General features: G+C 38.4%; 1 protein-coding gene across 1 annotated transcript in view; it reads right to left on the bottom strand.

Moving 5' to 3' along the window:
- LMTK2 (lemur tyrosine kinase 2) overlaps positions 1-13,863 on the bottom strand; it is a 73,179-nt gene that overhangs the window by 35,534 nt on the left and 23,782 nt on the right. The window contains exons 2-6 of the mRNA XM_019494770.2: positions 12,269-12,393; positions 11,047-11,191; positions 7,901-7,974; positions 7,231-7,349; positions 6,152-6,239 (exon numbers count right to left, since the gene is read on the bottom strand). Coding sequence (XP_019350315.2) covers positions 6,152-6,239; positions 7,231-7,349; positions 7,901-7,974; positions 11,047-11,191; positions 12,269-12,393 — 551 coding nt within the window. The remainder of the gene's footprint in view (positions 1-6,151; positions 6,240-7,230; positions 7,350-7,900; positions 7,975-11,046; positions 11,192-12,268; positions 12,394-13,863) is intronic.

Below are 13,863 nucleotides of genomic sequence, written 5' to 3'. Positions count from 1 at the left end.
AGACATGTTTAGCATCTAGCTTATATAGTTACACTGACCAAGGATATATAGCAGTCTGGCAAATTTTGGTTTGCAATAGATTTAGCAAAAATATTTATTGGTAAAAAGTTGTTTTTTTCTTTACTGCACACATTTTTCCTAGTCTGGAAGACACAAGTGTCAAGTGACAGTAGCTAGGAAATAAAAGACAATAAAAAATACCTATCAGCACCTTCCCAAATGTCTAAGCTGTAGAGTATTGTAGGCAAATGCAGAACACTTCAAATAACTGTAGACTGCTGACTTAATCTATGCATGAAACACTAGGGCTCCTGGCAAGAATTCCTACAGAAGCAGAATGATAAGTTGTTTCAACCTAGCAATACAAATACTACATCCACTTTAGAATAAGTTTCCTTTACTCATAATTTATGTCATTCTATCAGAGAATTCGCTGTGCTGACAAAAGATTGGCTGCACAGAACTACATAATATATTAAAGTTAATAAGCCAGCTACCACTATTTATAACTTGGCATACTCCTATGATAGTAAATGTTACACCCTTAATGTAATTGTAGATTAGAAGACTGCACTAAAAATATCATGTAAACTACTACAGGATAATTTAAGAGAGTGCATATTAAGCACATCACCTAGACTAACCATTTTAAAGAAACATTACCCACTTTACATTACCAAGTCAAACACTAGAATGCAATTTCTCTATCCAGCCACACCTGTGCAGTTCACAGGATTTTATATCCCTCTCTTAATGTTCATCTCTGTAAAGAGGAGTGAAGTAAATTGATGACCAGTGACTTAAGTGTACCACAGATAAACTAGCTCAGAAACCAGAAGCAGTCTAGCTTCAGCAACATGGAGCTCCACATAGGCTAGTTTACCAGCTTTTAGGGTAGAGTTAGCATATACATAGCTCTATGCTGCTATAGCTAGATTGTTTTTGGTACTCAGGCTAGCTAACGTGAAAATAGCTCAGGTATTTCCACATTAGGCTTCAGTCTGCAATGCAGAGGTACCCAATTACAGCTTCTGTAACAAACTGGTCTGTTCCTTTAAGAGCCAGTGGGTGCATCTACACATGCAAATACTCTATGGTGGGTTTACTCTAGAGTAATTTACCCTAGACTAGTAAACCCACCCTGGGCAGGCATCTACATATGCAGGGAAGCAGGAGTAGATTTGCTGCTCATGGCAGCAGTCTGCTCCTGCCCCTGCCGGCCTTGCTCTGCCCCCCTGCAGCAGCCAGAGGGAGCTCTAGGCTTCTCCTGAGTGCTAGCCCAGGGGCTGGCAAGGAGCACAAGGCCAGGAGACAGCTGTTTCCTGGCTGGGGCTAGGACATTGCTCCCTGTCCCCAGGAGCTGCCTGCTGCCGGGGCGGGCTCTGCCACCAGAGCCCGGGGAAGGGACAATTTCCCCCTGCCCCGGCAGTGGGAGGAGCTCTTGGTCCTGGCTCCCCAACTGGAGGCAGGGGGCTTGGAAAGAGCTAAAGGGTTGGAGCAGGTCCCAGCCCCCTGCACCAATCCACCAGTGGGGCATCTAGCAGTGAGCTAGCTAGGGAATCCCTGCCCCAGCCAGGGGCTCACTGCTAGCTGCCCCACCGGCAGATCAGGGCAGGGGGCTGGGAGCCGCCCCTCCCCTGCAGCTCTTTCCACTCCACGCACCTCAATCATGCGATCAGGGCATGGCGCTGGGACCAACCTCTGACCGGGACAATTCCCAGCCAGCCCTGGGCTACATAGGTAAGTCTGCACATACAGTCCAGAGCTGGCTAGGGACTGCCTAAAATGGGACAGTCCCCAGCCACACACATGCAGACTTCCCTGCACAGCCCACAGCTGGCCAGGAACTGTCCTGGTCAGGGGCAGGTCCCAGCCAGCTCCAGGCTGGGGGAAACACTCCCCATTCAGGGAGCTCCCAGCCCTGCTCCACAACTGCTGAGCAGAGGCTGGGAATAAGAGGACATTGTCCCCACCTGGGCTCCAGTGATGGAGCCTGCCCCAGCAGCAGGCATTTCCTGGAGGCAAGTAGTAATTTCCCTCCCCCTGCTTCCTGGAAGCAAATTTGCTCCCAGTCAGCTGTCTACACATGCTGTACTGCTCAGTAATTACTCCTGAGTAAATCTACTTGTATTTAAAGGTAGCAAACTTACTCAAGATTAAATTATTGTGCAGTAAGCACCTGCACGTGTTGACAATGGCGCTCACCATGCAGTAATTTATTCTAATCTCGAGTAAAGCACCTAGAGTAGACACATCCAACAAGTCAAAGAGACTTAGAGCTCACATACTTTGCAGAACAAACTTACAGTTCATAGAACTTTCAGCTGTAAGTTACTACGCACTTCTAGACAAGATGCTCATTTCAGATTGCATCCAAAAGCCTTACAGTCCCCTGCAGAGAGCTCTATTTCAATCCTTCCTTGCTAACAAATTCCCTAATCATGCATTATTTAACTCAGATTGCATTTGTCAGAGATTAACACAAGGATTTATGTTCTGTTGATTTTAGTTTTATGCAGGTATTTCTGAAAATGCAACAAGATGAAGTTTATTTCATGATTATGTTGCTCTAAACAAAACAGCTGTCTACATTGCCTTGTACTGGACCAAGATGCATTGGCCCTAAATCCCACACTTCACAAGCACTATTGCAGAACTGAAGGAAGCTTGACCAGTAGAGCATGAAAGGCCCAGGTCCTCTGAAATTCCTCCATGCTCTCAGCAACAGCCAGCATAGGAGAAAATTCAGGATCTGCCAGCTTTCCCAATCTCCCCATTTATTTACCAAAAATCAAACTTGTACCTATCATGCCATTGACAGCAGCAGATATCAAAAACATTATCCAAACTTGAGTCCTCTTTGGGCTGTATCCTCTCCAACCACAGTACTCCCAACCTTGCTGCCCCTCCTTTTACCCACTTTCACTGTCATCCCTATCACTCCTTCCTTCCTTATGCCAACGTTACTGATCTCTTTTACAATCTTCCTCTCTGAACCACCCACCTATACAAAAAAAGAAAAAATATCAAGCAAGGAACATGTGCAGTACCATTAGCTTAACTCATGTTTTTGCTTTTAACTTTACCTCCTCCTCCATCTTAGACTGTCTGTGCTTAAAACTAAACTCTTTAAGCATCTATGATGCTCTCTTTGTCCATCTAGCACCAAATACACTTGTGCACTTAATAAATGAAGTATCTGAATGGAAAGATTCATCCCCTACACATCAAATTTAGGGAGAAAGACAAATATTGTTACATTTTCTAAATTTCAACAATTCTGTCTGGAAAAAATAAAGTTTGCAGCAAAAACATTTATTTCCTGTGCCAGTAAGATTATCTAATTGCATTCAAAATTATGAAAGCTACTTCTTTTGCTGTCAAACTTAAAGACCCCAATTAAAGTAAAATGTATTTTGCTCTCCTAAGTAAAATCCTTTTCTGGATTACTCTGCAGGATCATGACAACTTCTGGCATTAACTGTTATATGTCAAATCGAATGAGTATGAAAATATAATTCTGCATTAAGGCAAGTAGGGCAATCTTTACATTTGGAGACTGAGTAATTTTAAAGTAGCATTACATTATTTAACTACTTGAAAATATAGCAGATGTCCTGGTTAAGTGATTTGATTTTATCTATTAACATAAGAAATGTAAAATACTACTTTTTCCAAAGTTTTAAAGCTTGAGAGGCAGGGCTACGCGAATGGAAACTACTGGATTTCAACACTTGAAAAACTAAGCTACCCAAGTAGATTCTTATTATTAGGGACAAACTTCTGAAAATCCTGGCCCAGCAAGGTAATTCATTTTGATTAGTACTTAAAGAATCTCACTATGAAAAAGCTCAAGTCATTTTCCTATGAAAAGGTGACTGACAGAACCTCTCTCATTTAATTGAACACATTAAAACTTAAGCAGTGAAGCAGTGATTCACACTAGTCACTTGCATCTAAAGGTTAACTGATGTTTTCTATTAGAAAACTAAAAAGTTCACACTTGTATTCTAATCTAAACTACTTCAGTTTGACTGTAAGCACACATGTGCCCTGCCCCACAAAGGAAAACTTTCAGGGAAATAAGTCTGTAATGATGACTGGTTAAAAAAATTAAATAAAATCAATGAATAAATGAATGAATAAAATAAATAATCTAAGAGGTTTCTTTCTGGAAGATTTGTTTTGCATCAGCTACATAGAACTATAAGCTCACTTCAGTCTTCAGAAATTTTGGAAACAAACTATGCTTTAAGTAACCTTTCAAGGCAGTCCTTTAAAACTAGCTGTACTGCTAGTCTTTAAATTTATTCAGCTATGTATTTTTTCCAAATATTGTGTTATATAAAATAGAAAACCACCTACAGTTAAGATCACTTGACACTTTCAAGTATAAACACCCTGTTTTCTGTTTTATTTTTGCCAGATTTTAATTGAGAGCTAAATTTTTCCATCCTGAGGCATCTGCTTCAGGAGGAATTCTCTGGAAAGTTTTAGCTTAAGCAATTCAGTCATTTCCAAAATCAGGTTTTAAGAAAAATGTTTTTTCCCCTGTGTTTAAAAGCATTTACCACTATTTGGTTTAAACCTCTAGATCCACTACAGCAGGGGTGTCAAACTTCTGGTTCACTGAGCCATATGATCTGGTCTATGGGTCTCAAATCAGATCCCATGTGCTGCATGAGGCATGTGCTTGGCCCCAGCACCACACATGCTCCACGCAGCACAGGAGGTTGGGTTTGGGGCCCTTACTGAATGTGACATCCATGCCGGATAGGCTGAGCACACTGGCTCCAGGGCTGGGCTGGTTGGGTCACACTGAAGCCAGCACACAAGGCTGATCTGGCATGGTGCCGCACACAGCAAACACCCTGTGCTAGCCCATAGAAGCACAGATGCAAAGTTGTTAAACGGCAGTACCCTAGTATAAGTTATTTTTTGTAATCTTAAAAAAAAAAACAACTATCTAGTGAACCAAATTATTACCCTGTGAAAAATCTCATTTCACAGGTGTTCAACAATTGATTCTAGCAGCTAAATTCTTTGAAGCTGGACCATGAAGCACAGAAAATCTCCTTGCAGTTCCTATGAAAGAAACAGATGGTACATACACTACCTTACCAGAGACTGAGTATGCACTAACAGAGCTTATAAGGGCTGAGCTGGATTTTTCATGTAATTGCCGTTTCCAGTCCCTCTGGGCTGTTGCGGCACCAAATGCACAAAATCATCTTTCCTGTGGTTTCAATATATCTATTACTGTCTAGACAGTATGGAGGAGAAAGACAGCACTAGAGAAAGGGAGATTTATAGGGTTGAAGATGGGATAGAAGCAGGAACAAAGGCCTGTAGAAGACAACAAAAGAACAGGGGAAGAAGCAAAGTGGAATATACAGAAGGATCTAACTATTAGAGAACATGTCCCTACAGACCCTAGAATTAATCCCAGTGTTCCTGGTCCCAACATTTCTTTGCAGTCTAACAAAATCTGTGAACCACCTGATGAAAAAGCCAAACATCTCCACCTGCTTCTAGTGGCACATCCACATAGAAGATAACAGCCTCTTACTGCTAACAGTTACTTTAATTCCAAAATGGAATTTCTAGAATAGGGTTCTGTTTATTTGTGCTTTCAACGATAATATTTCTAATAAAACTCTGTAACTAAGCTTACAAGTTCTGAAGACCTGCAAAAGTCAGGAAATACAAAATAAAAGTTGCCCGAACAACCTTAACGTGGCTCTCTCCAGCACACGCATTATGGCACATTCTTTATTCCACAACAATGTATTCCCCGCAAGCCCATACCACATTCCATATACAGAACTTTGTCATATACTAATAACTGTTGTACAAAATGATAAATTATTTTCCTCTTCAGAAAGTCCCGAAGGGGGCAAATGTTGACATTTCAAAAGTTATAACAAAAAACAAGTAAATAAAATTATTTTCCTGGGTTGCTGTATTGTTTTCAGCAAAAGTTTCCTCTCTAAAAATACCTATGTGAATATTTAAGACATATTTCCAAAATAGACATATTGTCTCGCCAACCAAGTTAAAAATACAATTTTTAGTAAGTACACTAGCAAAAAATATTATTTTCTGAATGTAAGCTATTAATTTTACTATTTTCACTATTAAGCCTACTTACCAAGTCACAGAACTCAAACACCAAGAGATAAGGGACAGCTTCTACACACTGCCCAATGCACTGGACAACATTTGGATGGTGAAGAATACTATAATGAAAAAAACACCAAGTATTATTTTAAGTCAGGACAACTGCTACATACATCATCAACAGATAAGAACAGGGGTGGCCAACCTGTAACATGCCACAAGTGGCACAGGCAGCCTCTGTATGGCAAGTGGCTGATTGGAGAGGGGACATGCATCATAACAGCAGACAAGGCAGAGAGCACAAAGCAGAGCATCAGATCAAGCAAGAAGAATACAGCAGGAAACAGAAAACAGAGCAGCAGATTGCACAAGGGAAGGGAATTTGGAGTGGTACTGGGAAAGGGCATGGAGCTAATTTGCAATATCCTGAAAAGGTCTGCATATTAAAACACCATATATGAAATAGTGCCTATAAATAATTTTATCACAACTCATGGCACTGTGTTTCTCTAAGCCCAAGCTCCTGGAAGCCAGTAACTACATGAAAATCTCAGCATTCAATTTAGAAAGGTAAATTCCTAGCCCTCCTAACTGGGGGAAAATTTGATAAAGCAAGCCAAGTGTATTCAACAACAGCATTCAATATTCGAACACTTATATCACTCTTGTATACTGCTTTGAGAGTTTGGATGTCAACAGTGGACATTCTGAACATCTACAGCAGTATATGTTGTAAGATATGTTTCCTGCTTTCTCAGGACACAAAAATCAGCACTGTCAATTATTTCTGTATTCCTGCCAGAACTGCAAATACATTTTTGAGGCACCTTAAAGTTAAAAAAAACAAAAACAAACCAAAAACCAAAAAACAACCAAATGCCTTGGAAGGAGGGAGACTTGGGAGGACTGATTTAATTTTTGATCATGTAGGACTAGATTTAAAATATATATTATTTTTATTTCTCAAAGTTCCAGGAATTAATTTAAATTATCATCCTGATAAAGAGGTAAATATTATGAAAGAGAAACAGTACAGTTTTCCACATTTATATACAGTCTTAGTAGCATACACTATAATTGCAAATTACTCAGTTATGGGATGATACTTACTAATAAGCCTCTCCATTTCTTAAAAACTGTTCTTGCTCCTTGGAACCCGCACTTGCCTTTAATTCCTTCACTATTACTCTTGCTACACTAGTTCCTGTGTAGATCTCCCCAAGCAGAACCTGGAAAAAAAGAAAGAAAGAAAAATGTTCTATAATAAAGAGTGAATCACAGATAAAAATAAAGCATCTCAATTACAACAAAGAAAAACAGGAACATAAGCATGTGACAAAGTGTTTTATGGATTAGTACTTTTTGGCAAATAAATCAACGCTTTAATAATTATTCTTCCACTGCTAAGAAATTGAGTATTCTGACTAGCAACATTAGTCTTCCATTATTTAAAAATACATAAACTCTATAAGATATTTGAGTTCCGATACTTATTTTTTTTTCAGAAGAAGCTAAAATTGAACTATTTATAAGCTCTACTAAACTGAAATTAGTGACTATTTAAGTGATGTTCTGTTAAACAGCACTGTAATTACATTAAAATAGTAATCAGATCTAACAAAGTGCAAGCCACAGCAATATAAATTTAATCTCAGTTGAAAATGTCCTTGTTGTGTTACTACTTTAAAACAGCATGATTTTACAGAACATGCAGGTCTTTACTTAAATCAGAAATTAAATCCAAATTGCAGAACTACAATATTAAAGGAGATCTCTTCACCTTTCCAAACCAGCCATTTCCAATTTCTTGGATATAGTTTAGACTCTGTCGTGCAACTTGAGACTTGGATCCCTCTGTTATACACACACACACAAAAAAAAGAAACACAACACACATCAAGACACTGAAATAGCTAAAATTAGCTATCACAATTGAAAAAAATTCAAGATCCTACAATTATTTTTAATCCTAACAATACCATCGATAATTACAGTATTTTACAGCAATGCAAAGCACACATATACTGGCAAACATACAATGGAAGTATTAAGTTCAACAAAGAAAACCTTGTAACAAAACAAAAAAGGAAGTCCAGGGGGACACTACTTTAGTTTAGACTTCTAAATAGACTGGATTAGACACAGATCTTAAATCTGAAACACCTGTACATCGTAATAATAAATGTTATGAATGACATGTAAACCTTTTTTTTTTTTTTAAAACATATTCAAATACAGTGCACATGAAAAGGTAACAACTCGTTGAATTTGCCTTTTCCTGCTTCCAGCACATACATTTATATTACAAAGTATAGTAAAATATATTTAAACATCTAGGTGCACACCCTATCACAGTAGATTCACGACTTCCACAACCCCTGACTTTGACGGAGGACTTGGTGTCTGCAGTACAGAACGGTGGTCTATTTAGTTTTAAAAGGTATGCTCACTAAGAATGGGGAAGGACACCTCAGGAGAAAATAACTGCAAAAAATCTATATTTCTAAAGATGTTTTCAATTTTTAAGGTTGAAAAAACACTTTTCATACCTGGAAATTTAACAGCTACTGCTAGTCTCCTAATACTGGAGATATCACCAATGCATCTACTACTAAGATTTCCCAGCTGCAGAAGAATATTGAATTAAATAGTCTTGTCAGTAAGGGTGCGCCAATAAAGATTTTCTTGACTGACACCAACAGCCGATTACTAAGCAGCCATATCAGCCAATACACCAATATGATAATCAATTTACAGGAATGCAGTTGGGCAGCGTGGAGAGCAGCGCCCCGCAGGTAAGTCTGTGGAGGGATAGGAGCAGATCAAGACCCCCCACAGTGAGGAAGGGAGTGGGGCAGGAGCCGAGGCTGGGGGTGCTGCCCAGATAGGGCAGTGAATGGGACATGGGGCTGGGGTGGGGAGTGGGACAAGAAGAAGAAATAACAGGTGGAATACAGCTAAAAATAGGTCTCATTAAATGCTGTACAACAGATATTATTCATTGAAAATCAGTAAGTTGCACTAAATATGCTTAGTATTTTCTCTGTTTCTTGTTCACTCGCTGTAGTAATATTTTTAAAGCTATATTCTGGAAGTTATTAAATATAGCATACAGACAGCTACTTATCCTTTTAAGTTTTAACTTCTTAAAGTTGTGTGCATTTGTGAGGATGGCAGCATAAGAATTTCATGTTTCTTACTAGGCTTAACCTAGTCAGATCAGTGGTGAGTGGCTATCTTTTTCAAGCACTGGACCCCTTAACCCAGCTGCAGAAGTTTGCTTGTTGTACAGATGTGAAGGAAATTGACTGTCAGACTTCAGTACATCCCAGGAATTGCATCACCAGATCCTGACAAATTGAGATTGGGGAACCATTGATCCATTGCATAGATGGTTATCCCAGCCTTCCTTCAACAGGCAGATTCCAGACATGATACATTAGGACAGCTCCCATGGAACTGTTTTCATTCATCACGTCTCAGCTAAGAGATTCTCTAATCTGAGTCGCAGTAAAATGAAAAAATTATATCATGCAAAAAGGCCTGCAATACATGGAGATAATACATGAAAACAAAAGGCCTTAATGACATGCCACAACTTTTTTTTTTTTCTTATGAAGAACTTATTGTGCTCATGCAAAATAACCTGATGTTCCTAGACAGTTTCTGAATCATTTTTACTCCACACAAAATGTACAAGTGTCTACTCTGTTGTTGAACTGATGACCTGCAAAAGTTGTATAAAAGGCCTTTTTGATTGATTCATGTAAAAATATCTGAAATCACTAATATCTACAATTTGCATTTAACTCTAAGGTGGTCAACCATTTAAAAAGCACATGCTAGCCAACATGTTAAGTGCTTGGCAAAAGAAAGCTGTTGTGATGTGATTAAATACTCTATAACCAGAGTATTTTAATAGAGTAACTGGTAACCTGAGTAAGACCATATTAATAAATAGCATAGGTATAAAATTGCACAGCAAACTGCATGTACAAATACAGGCACATTAAAGTATAAGTGAAGTATAAGGGGCCATTTACTCAATGGTTTTCTTTTAAAAAAAATTCTAATTACCAAGTTCTTTGGTTCTCCTATATAAACACTTGCATTTGACCAAATGTATAAGAGATTATTCTGTGTTCAGAGTTATATGCATCTGAAATCAATAATTCCATATTATAGACTAAATATGCAATTTATATAACATTTGAGATGTTTTAATTAAATTAAGGTACTTACTTTCTTTTATAGTTTCTGCTTTCCAACACATACTTTAAAAAATAAATCTCATCCCATTGGGGCAGGGGAAAAATCAGGCTGATACCATCTCATATCAGTATCACATGTTTGTAGCAAGGGAAATTTACAACGAGGATAACAATGTTGTAAAAAACATGGGTTCAGCTCAAATTTCAGGCCCTAAAAAAATTCCCTAAGCATGAGGCACATTCTTCCTTCCATATAAAAATAACAGCCAAAGTCCTATTCATTTCATTGGAAGAAGATATAGCTCCATGGGACAGAACAATTAAAACAAATGCTGTATCAGTCCAAATTAAATCTAGCAGCATGCATTTACTTTTCCACTCAAACTAGTAAAATATTTGCTATAGAGCATAATTTTCTGAATTATATGATTATGAAAGCACCTTTTTGAAACCCAGTGTTTCAGAACATTTGGGGAAAAGGAAGTGAGAATACATTTAATCTACTATCAAAAATAAGTTTTCTAATTTCATAAAGCTGTGCTGCAATAAAGGCCCTCATTTACAAAGAAATATTTGCATGCAGTTTAGATAAACAGAGGAGCAATATCCAAAGTATTCAGTTATATCTCGATTAAACTGTAATTTCATATACTAGAAAGCAACCTTAATAGCTTTGATCATCTTTGTTCTCATATTCAAAGTAGTCTCCCATTACCTGGAAGAGGCTGAAACTGGGACGGAGCTGGTAAAACAATATTCGGAACTGAAAGAGTGAAAACCTCTGCAGGAGATTGAACAGATGGGGTATCTTCTGCTGGGGGCGTAAAATCAATTTCATCATCAAAATTATCTTCAAATTCCTGCAAGGGCAAAGATACTTATATAAAACAAAATGCAAGGAATCTTACTTTCTAAACAAGAAGGCCAAAGTATTACTTCTACACCTTTCAGAGCTGAACACAAACTTGACTACCTTAATCCCAGGTGTCAAACACCTCATACTGTCTCTACTGTGGTATAATATAATTTGAGAAGTCTTGGTTTGTTTGGTTTTTTTAAGTTAAATTAATCTAATGTCTCTAAGAAAAAGTGTAAGATAAGGTATCATGTTAATATTAAAACGCACTTCATTTAAAAGAGACAGGCTTTCCCAAAAGGACCAGTATTTCCAAAAACAAACAGTAGCAATAACTCTACTTTCCCATTCTTTACTTTTAATATAAGCTGTGTTACAAGGTTGAAGTATTTCTTGTTTGATGAGCAAAAATTACCTATCATTCAATAAGATACTGCCCTTGTAATAACGATTGGGCTAAATTCTCAGAGTAGTTGAGTTTTGTTTGCAATGATAAAGTTAAGCTTTCAGAAGTTAAAGTGAGCTGTATTTGAATACTTACCAGAATTTCTCCACAAGATAAGAGTTGTGCTATGGTTGACCTATGTAACCTTCGAACTGCTTACTGATTTAACCTACCTTAAATCCTGTTATTACTTAAAATACCAATTAAAGAAACCCGAAATGAGCAATATGGAAAACCCTGATTTTATCGACATTTTTGAAAAGTTAAATAAAAAGTAAGATTACTAGCAAAGTTACTTTATTAAGTTAAAATACCTTGCTAAAATGTACACACTGGACTAAGCTGACCCCAGCTGACTTTCCTGCCTTTTGGACAGGGGACTTCACCCAGTGATCTCGCAAGGTCCCTTCCAGCCCTAATGTCTATGAAATCTATGTTCTGTACTTATTCTCAGTCAATGGTGCTCCCTAGCAGGTCAATGTAAAAGTTGTTTGTTTCAGGAAAGAAAATATAGTGATAAGAAAACTTTCTTAAAACACTACCACCATGGAAAGATTCTCTGAATCATTTATGTGAGTTGCATTATGATGTAATCCACAAGATTATCTCTGAACCATTTCAAAATTCAGTGCTTACCTTGAAGTCTATCTCTGGATCTTTACAACAGGATACACAGTTCACAAGCAGTATTACCAGTACTACTAAAGTACATGCGGACAAAATCACAAAAGAGGAGGAAACTTCAGTTGCAACTGCTTCCCCTAGAAATTAATACAGGGGGTGTTAATCTTTTGAGCATTGTAAAGGTTTTCAAAAATACACAGTGCCAACAACTATTTACTTTGTAAGACTGAGTTTGATCACTTTCACTGATGATTCCTAGTGATGGCCAAATTATTAAGCTTCAGTTGGGGAAACAGAGGAGATGCTGGCAATTACTTTAAGACGATGCTCACACATAGGAAGGGGCCAATATGATTAATTTCTATCAATGCTGGCAAATACGTAACAGAAAAGTAGTGCACAGTCAGAACTGAAAACCTGTCCTAACAGTATCACAACAAAATTCTCATCTGCAATCCTTCCTATTTTCAGAGATTTAAAACAACTTTGACAATTACATAAATAGATTCGCAATTCCTCTCCAGCAGAAATATTAATAAAAATATCTAAAAATACTGCCTGGAGTGGAGTCAGATTATCATTACTTGCAGAACCACAGATGTGCATGGTATTTTACCAAATAAAATAATTAATTCCTTGCCAGAAGAGCTCAGTTAAGATGAGAACAAGTTAAGATGCCAACACAATAACCAGGAGTGGGAAGGGAAGCAGACATGTTTGTGTGGTTAGTTGGGAGACCAAGGCATACATCTTAAAAATGAGAGTTTCTATTTTTTTTAATTAAATATGAACATAGATATTACATATATACTCAAACTAGTTCACGAGACTCATTAAGGAGTAACCTTGTGAATGTACCACCAAGTCCACAGCCATGTGGGAAGCAAAGGATAGCAGTAATGCTGAAAATGATTAAGTAAAAGAAGCAGGAAAAACTAAATGCAGGAGTCAGCGGCCTATAGCCTGCAGGCTGGATTTGGCCCACGGCAGCGTGGAGGATTGGCCTGGCACGTCACCCCTCTCCACCCTGTGCCATACCACTGATTTGCTCTGAAGGCCTGCTGTTTTCTCCTCCAGTGGCAGGTGCTGTTTACTGTCATTTCTGTTACTGCTTAATGCCAAATTCACTCCTTTCCACTGCTCTTAGGGCAGAGATTAGCAGTGCACAATGGAGCAGTGGTCTGCTACTCTAAAAGGTTGCTGATCCCAACTTAAGATGCTTACTTTGCAACTCATGTAAGGTAGAAACACTCAAGTTAGTTAGTTAGTTTTAAACCAGTTAAGGGTATGGCTACTAGGGTTTGTGAAATAGGCAGTATTTGATTCGGATTAGGCCTGAATCGGGGACACCGATTTGATTCGTTGATTCAGATCACTGTCCCAATTCAATTTGGCCACATCCGAATCTGAAGATTTGATGCCAATTCGAAGAATCAGCGATTTGTTCAAAGACACAGCTTTAAAAGTTTTTTCTACATACCTCAAAGTACCAGGCACAGCTCGTGAACACTGCAATGGTGGGACAGAGGGAGCATCCCACAGGAGCGTGAAGGGCCCCCCCCTCCGCCCCCCGTCATGTGCTCAGCGGCCAACCCGGGAGTGGACCA

Source organism: Alligator mississippiensis, chromosome 13 (genome assembly GCF_030867095.1).
Source record: "Alligator mississippiensis isolate rAllMis1 chromosome 13, rAllMis1, whole genome shotgun sequence".
In the NCBI taxonomy this organism is placed as follows: domain Eukaryota; kingdom Metazoa; phylum Chordata; order Crocodylia; family Alligatoridae; genus Alligator; species Alligator mississippiensis.
The sequence above is the reverse complement of the archived record's forward strand: the minus strand, read 5'-3'. Positions and strand labels throughout refer to the sequence as shown.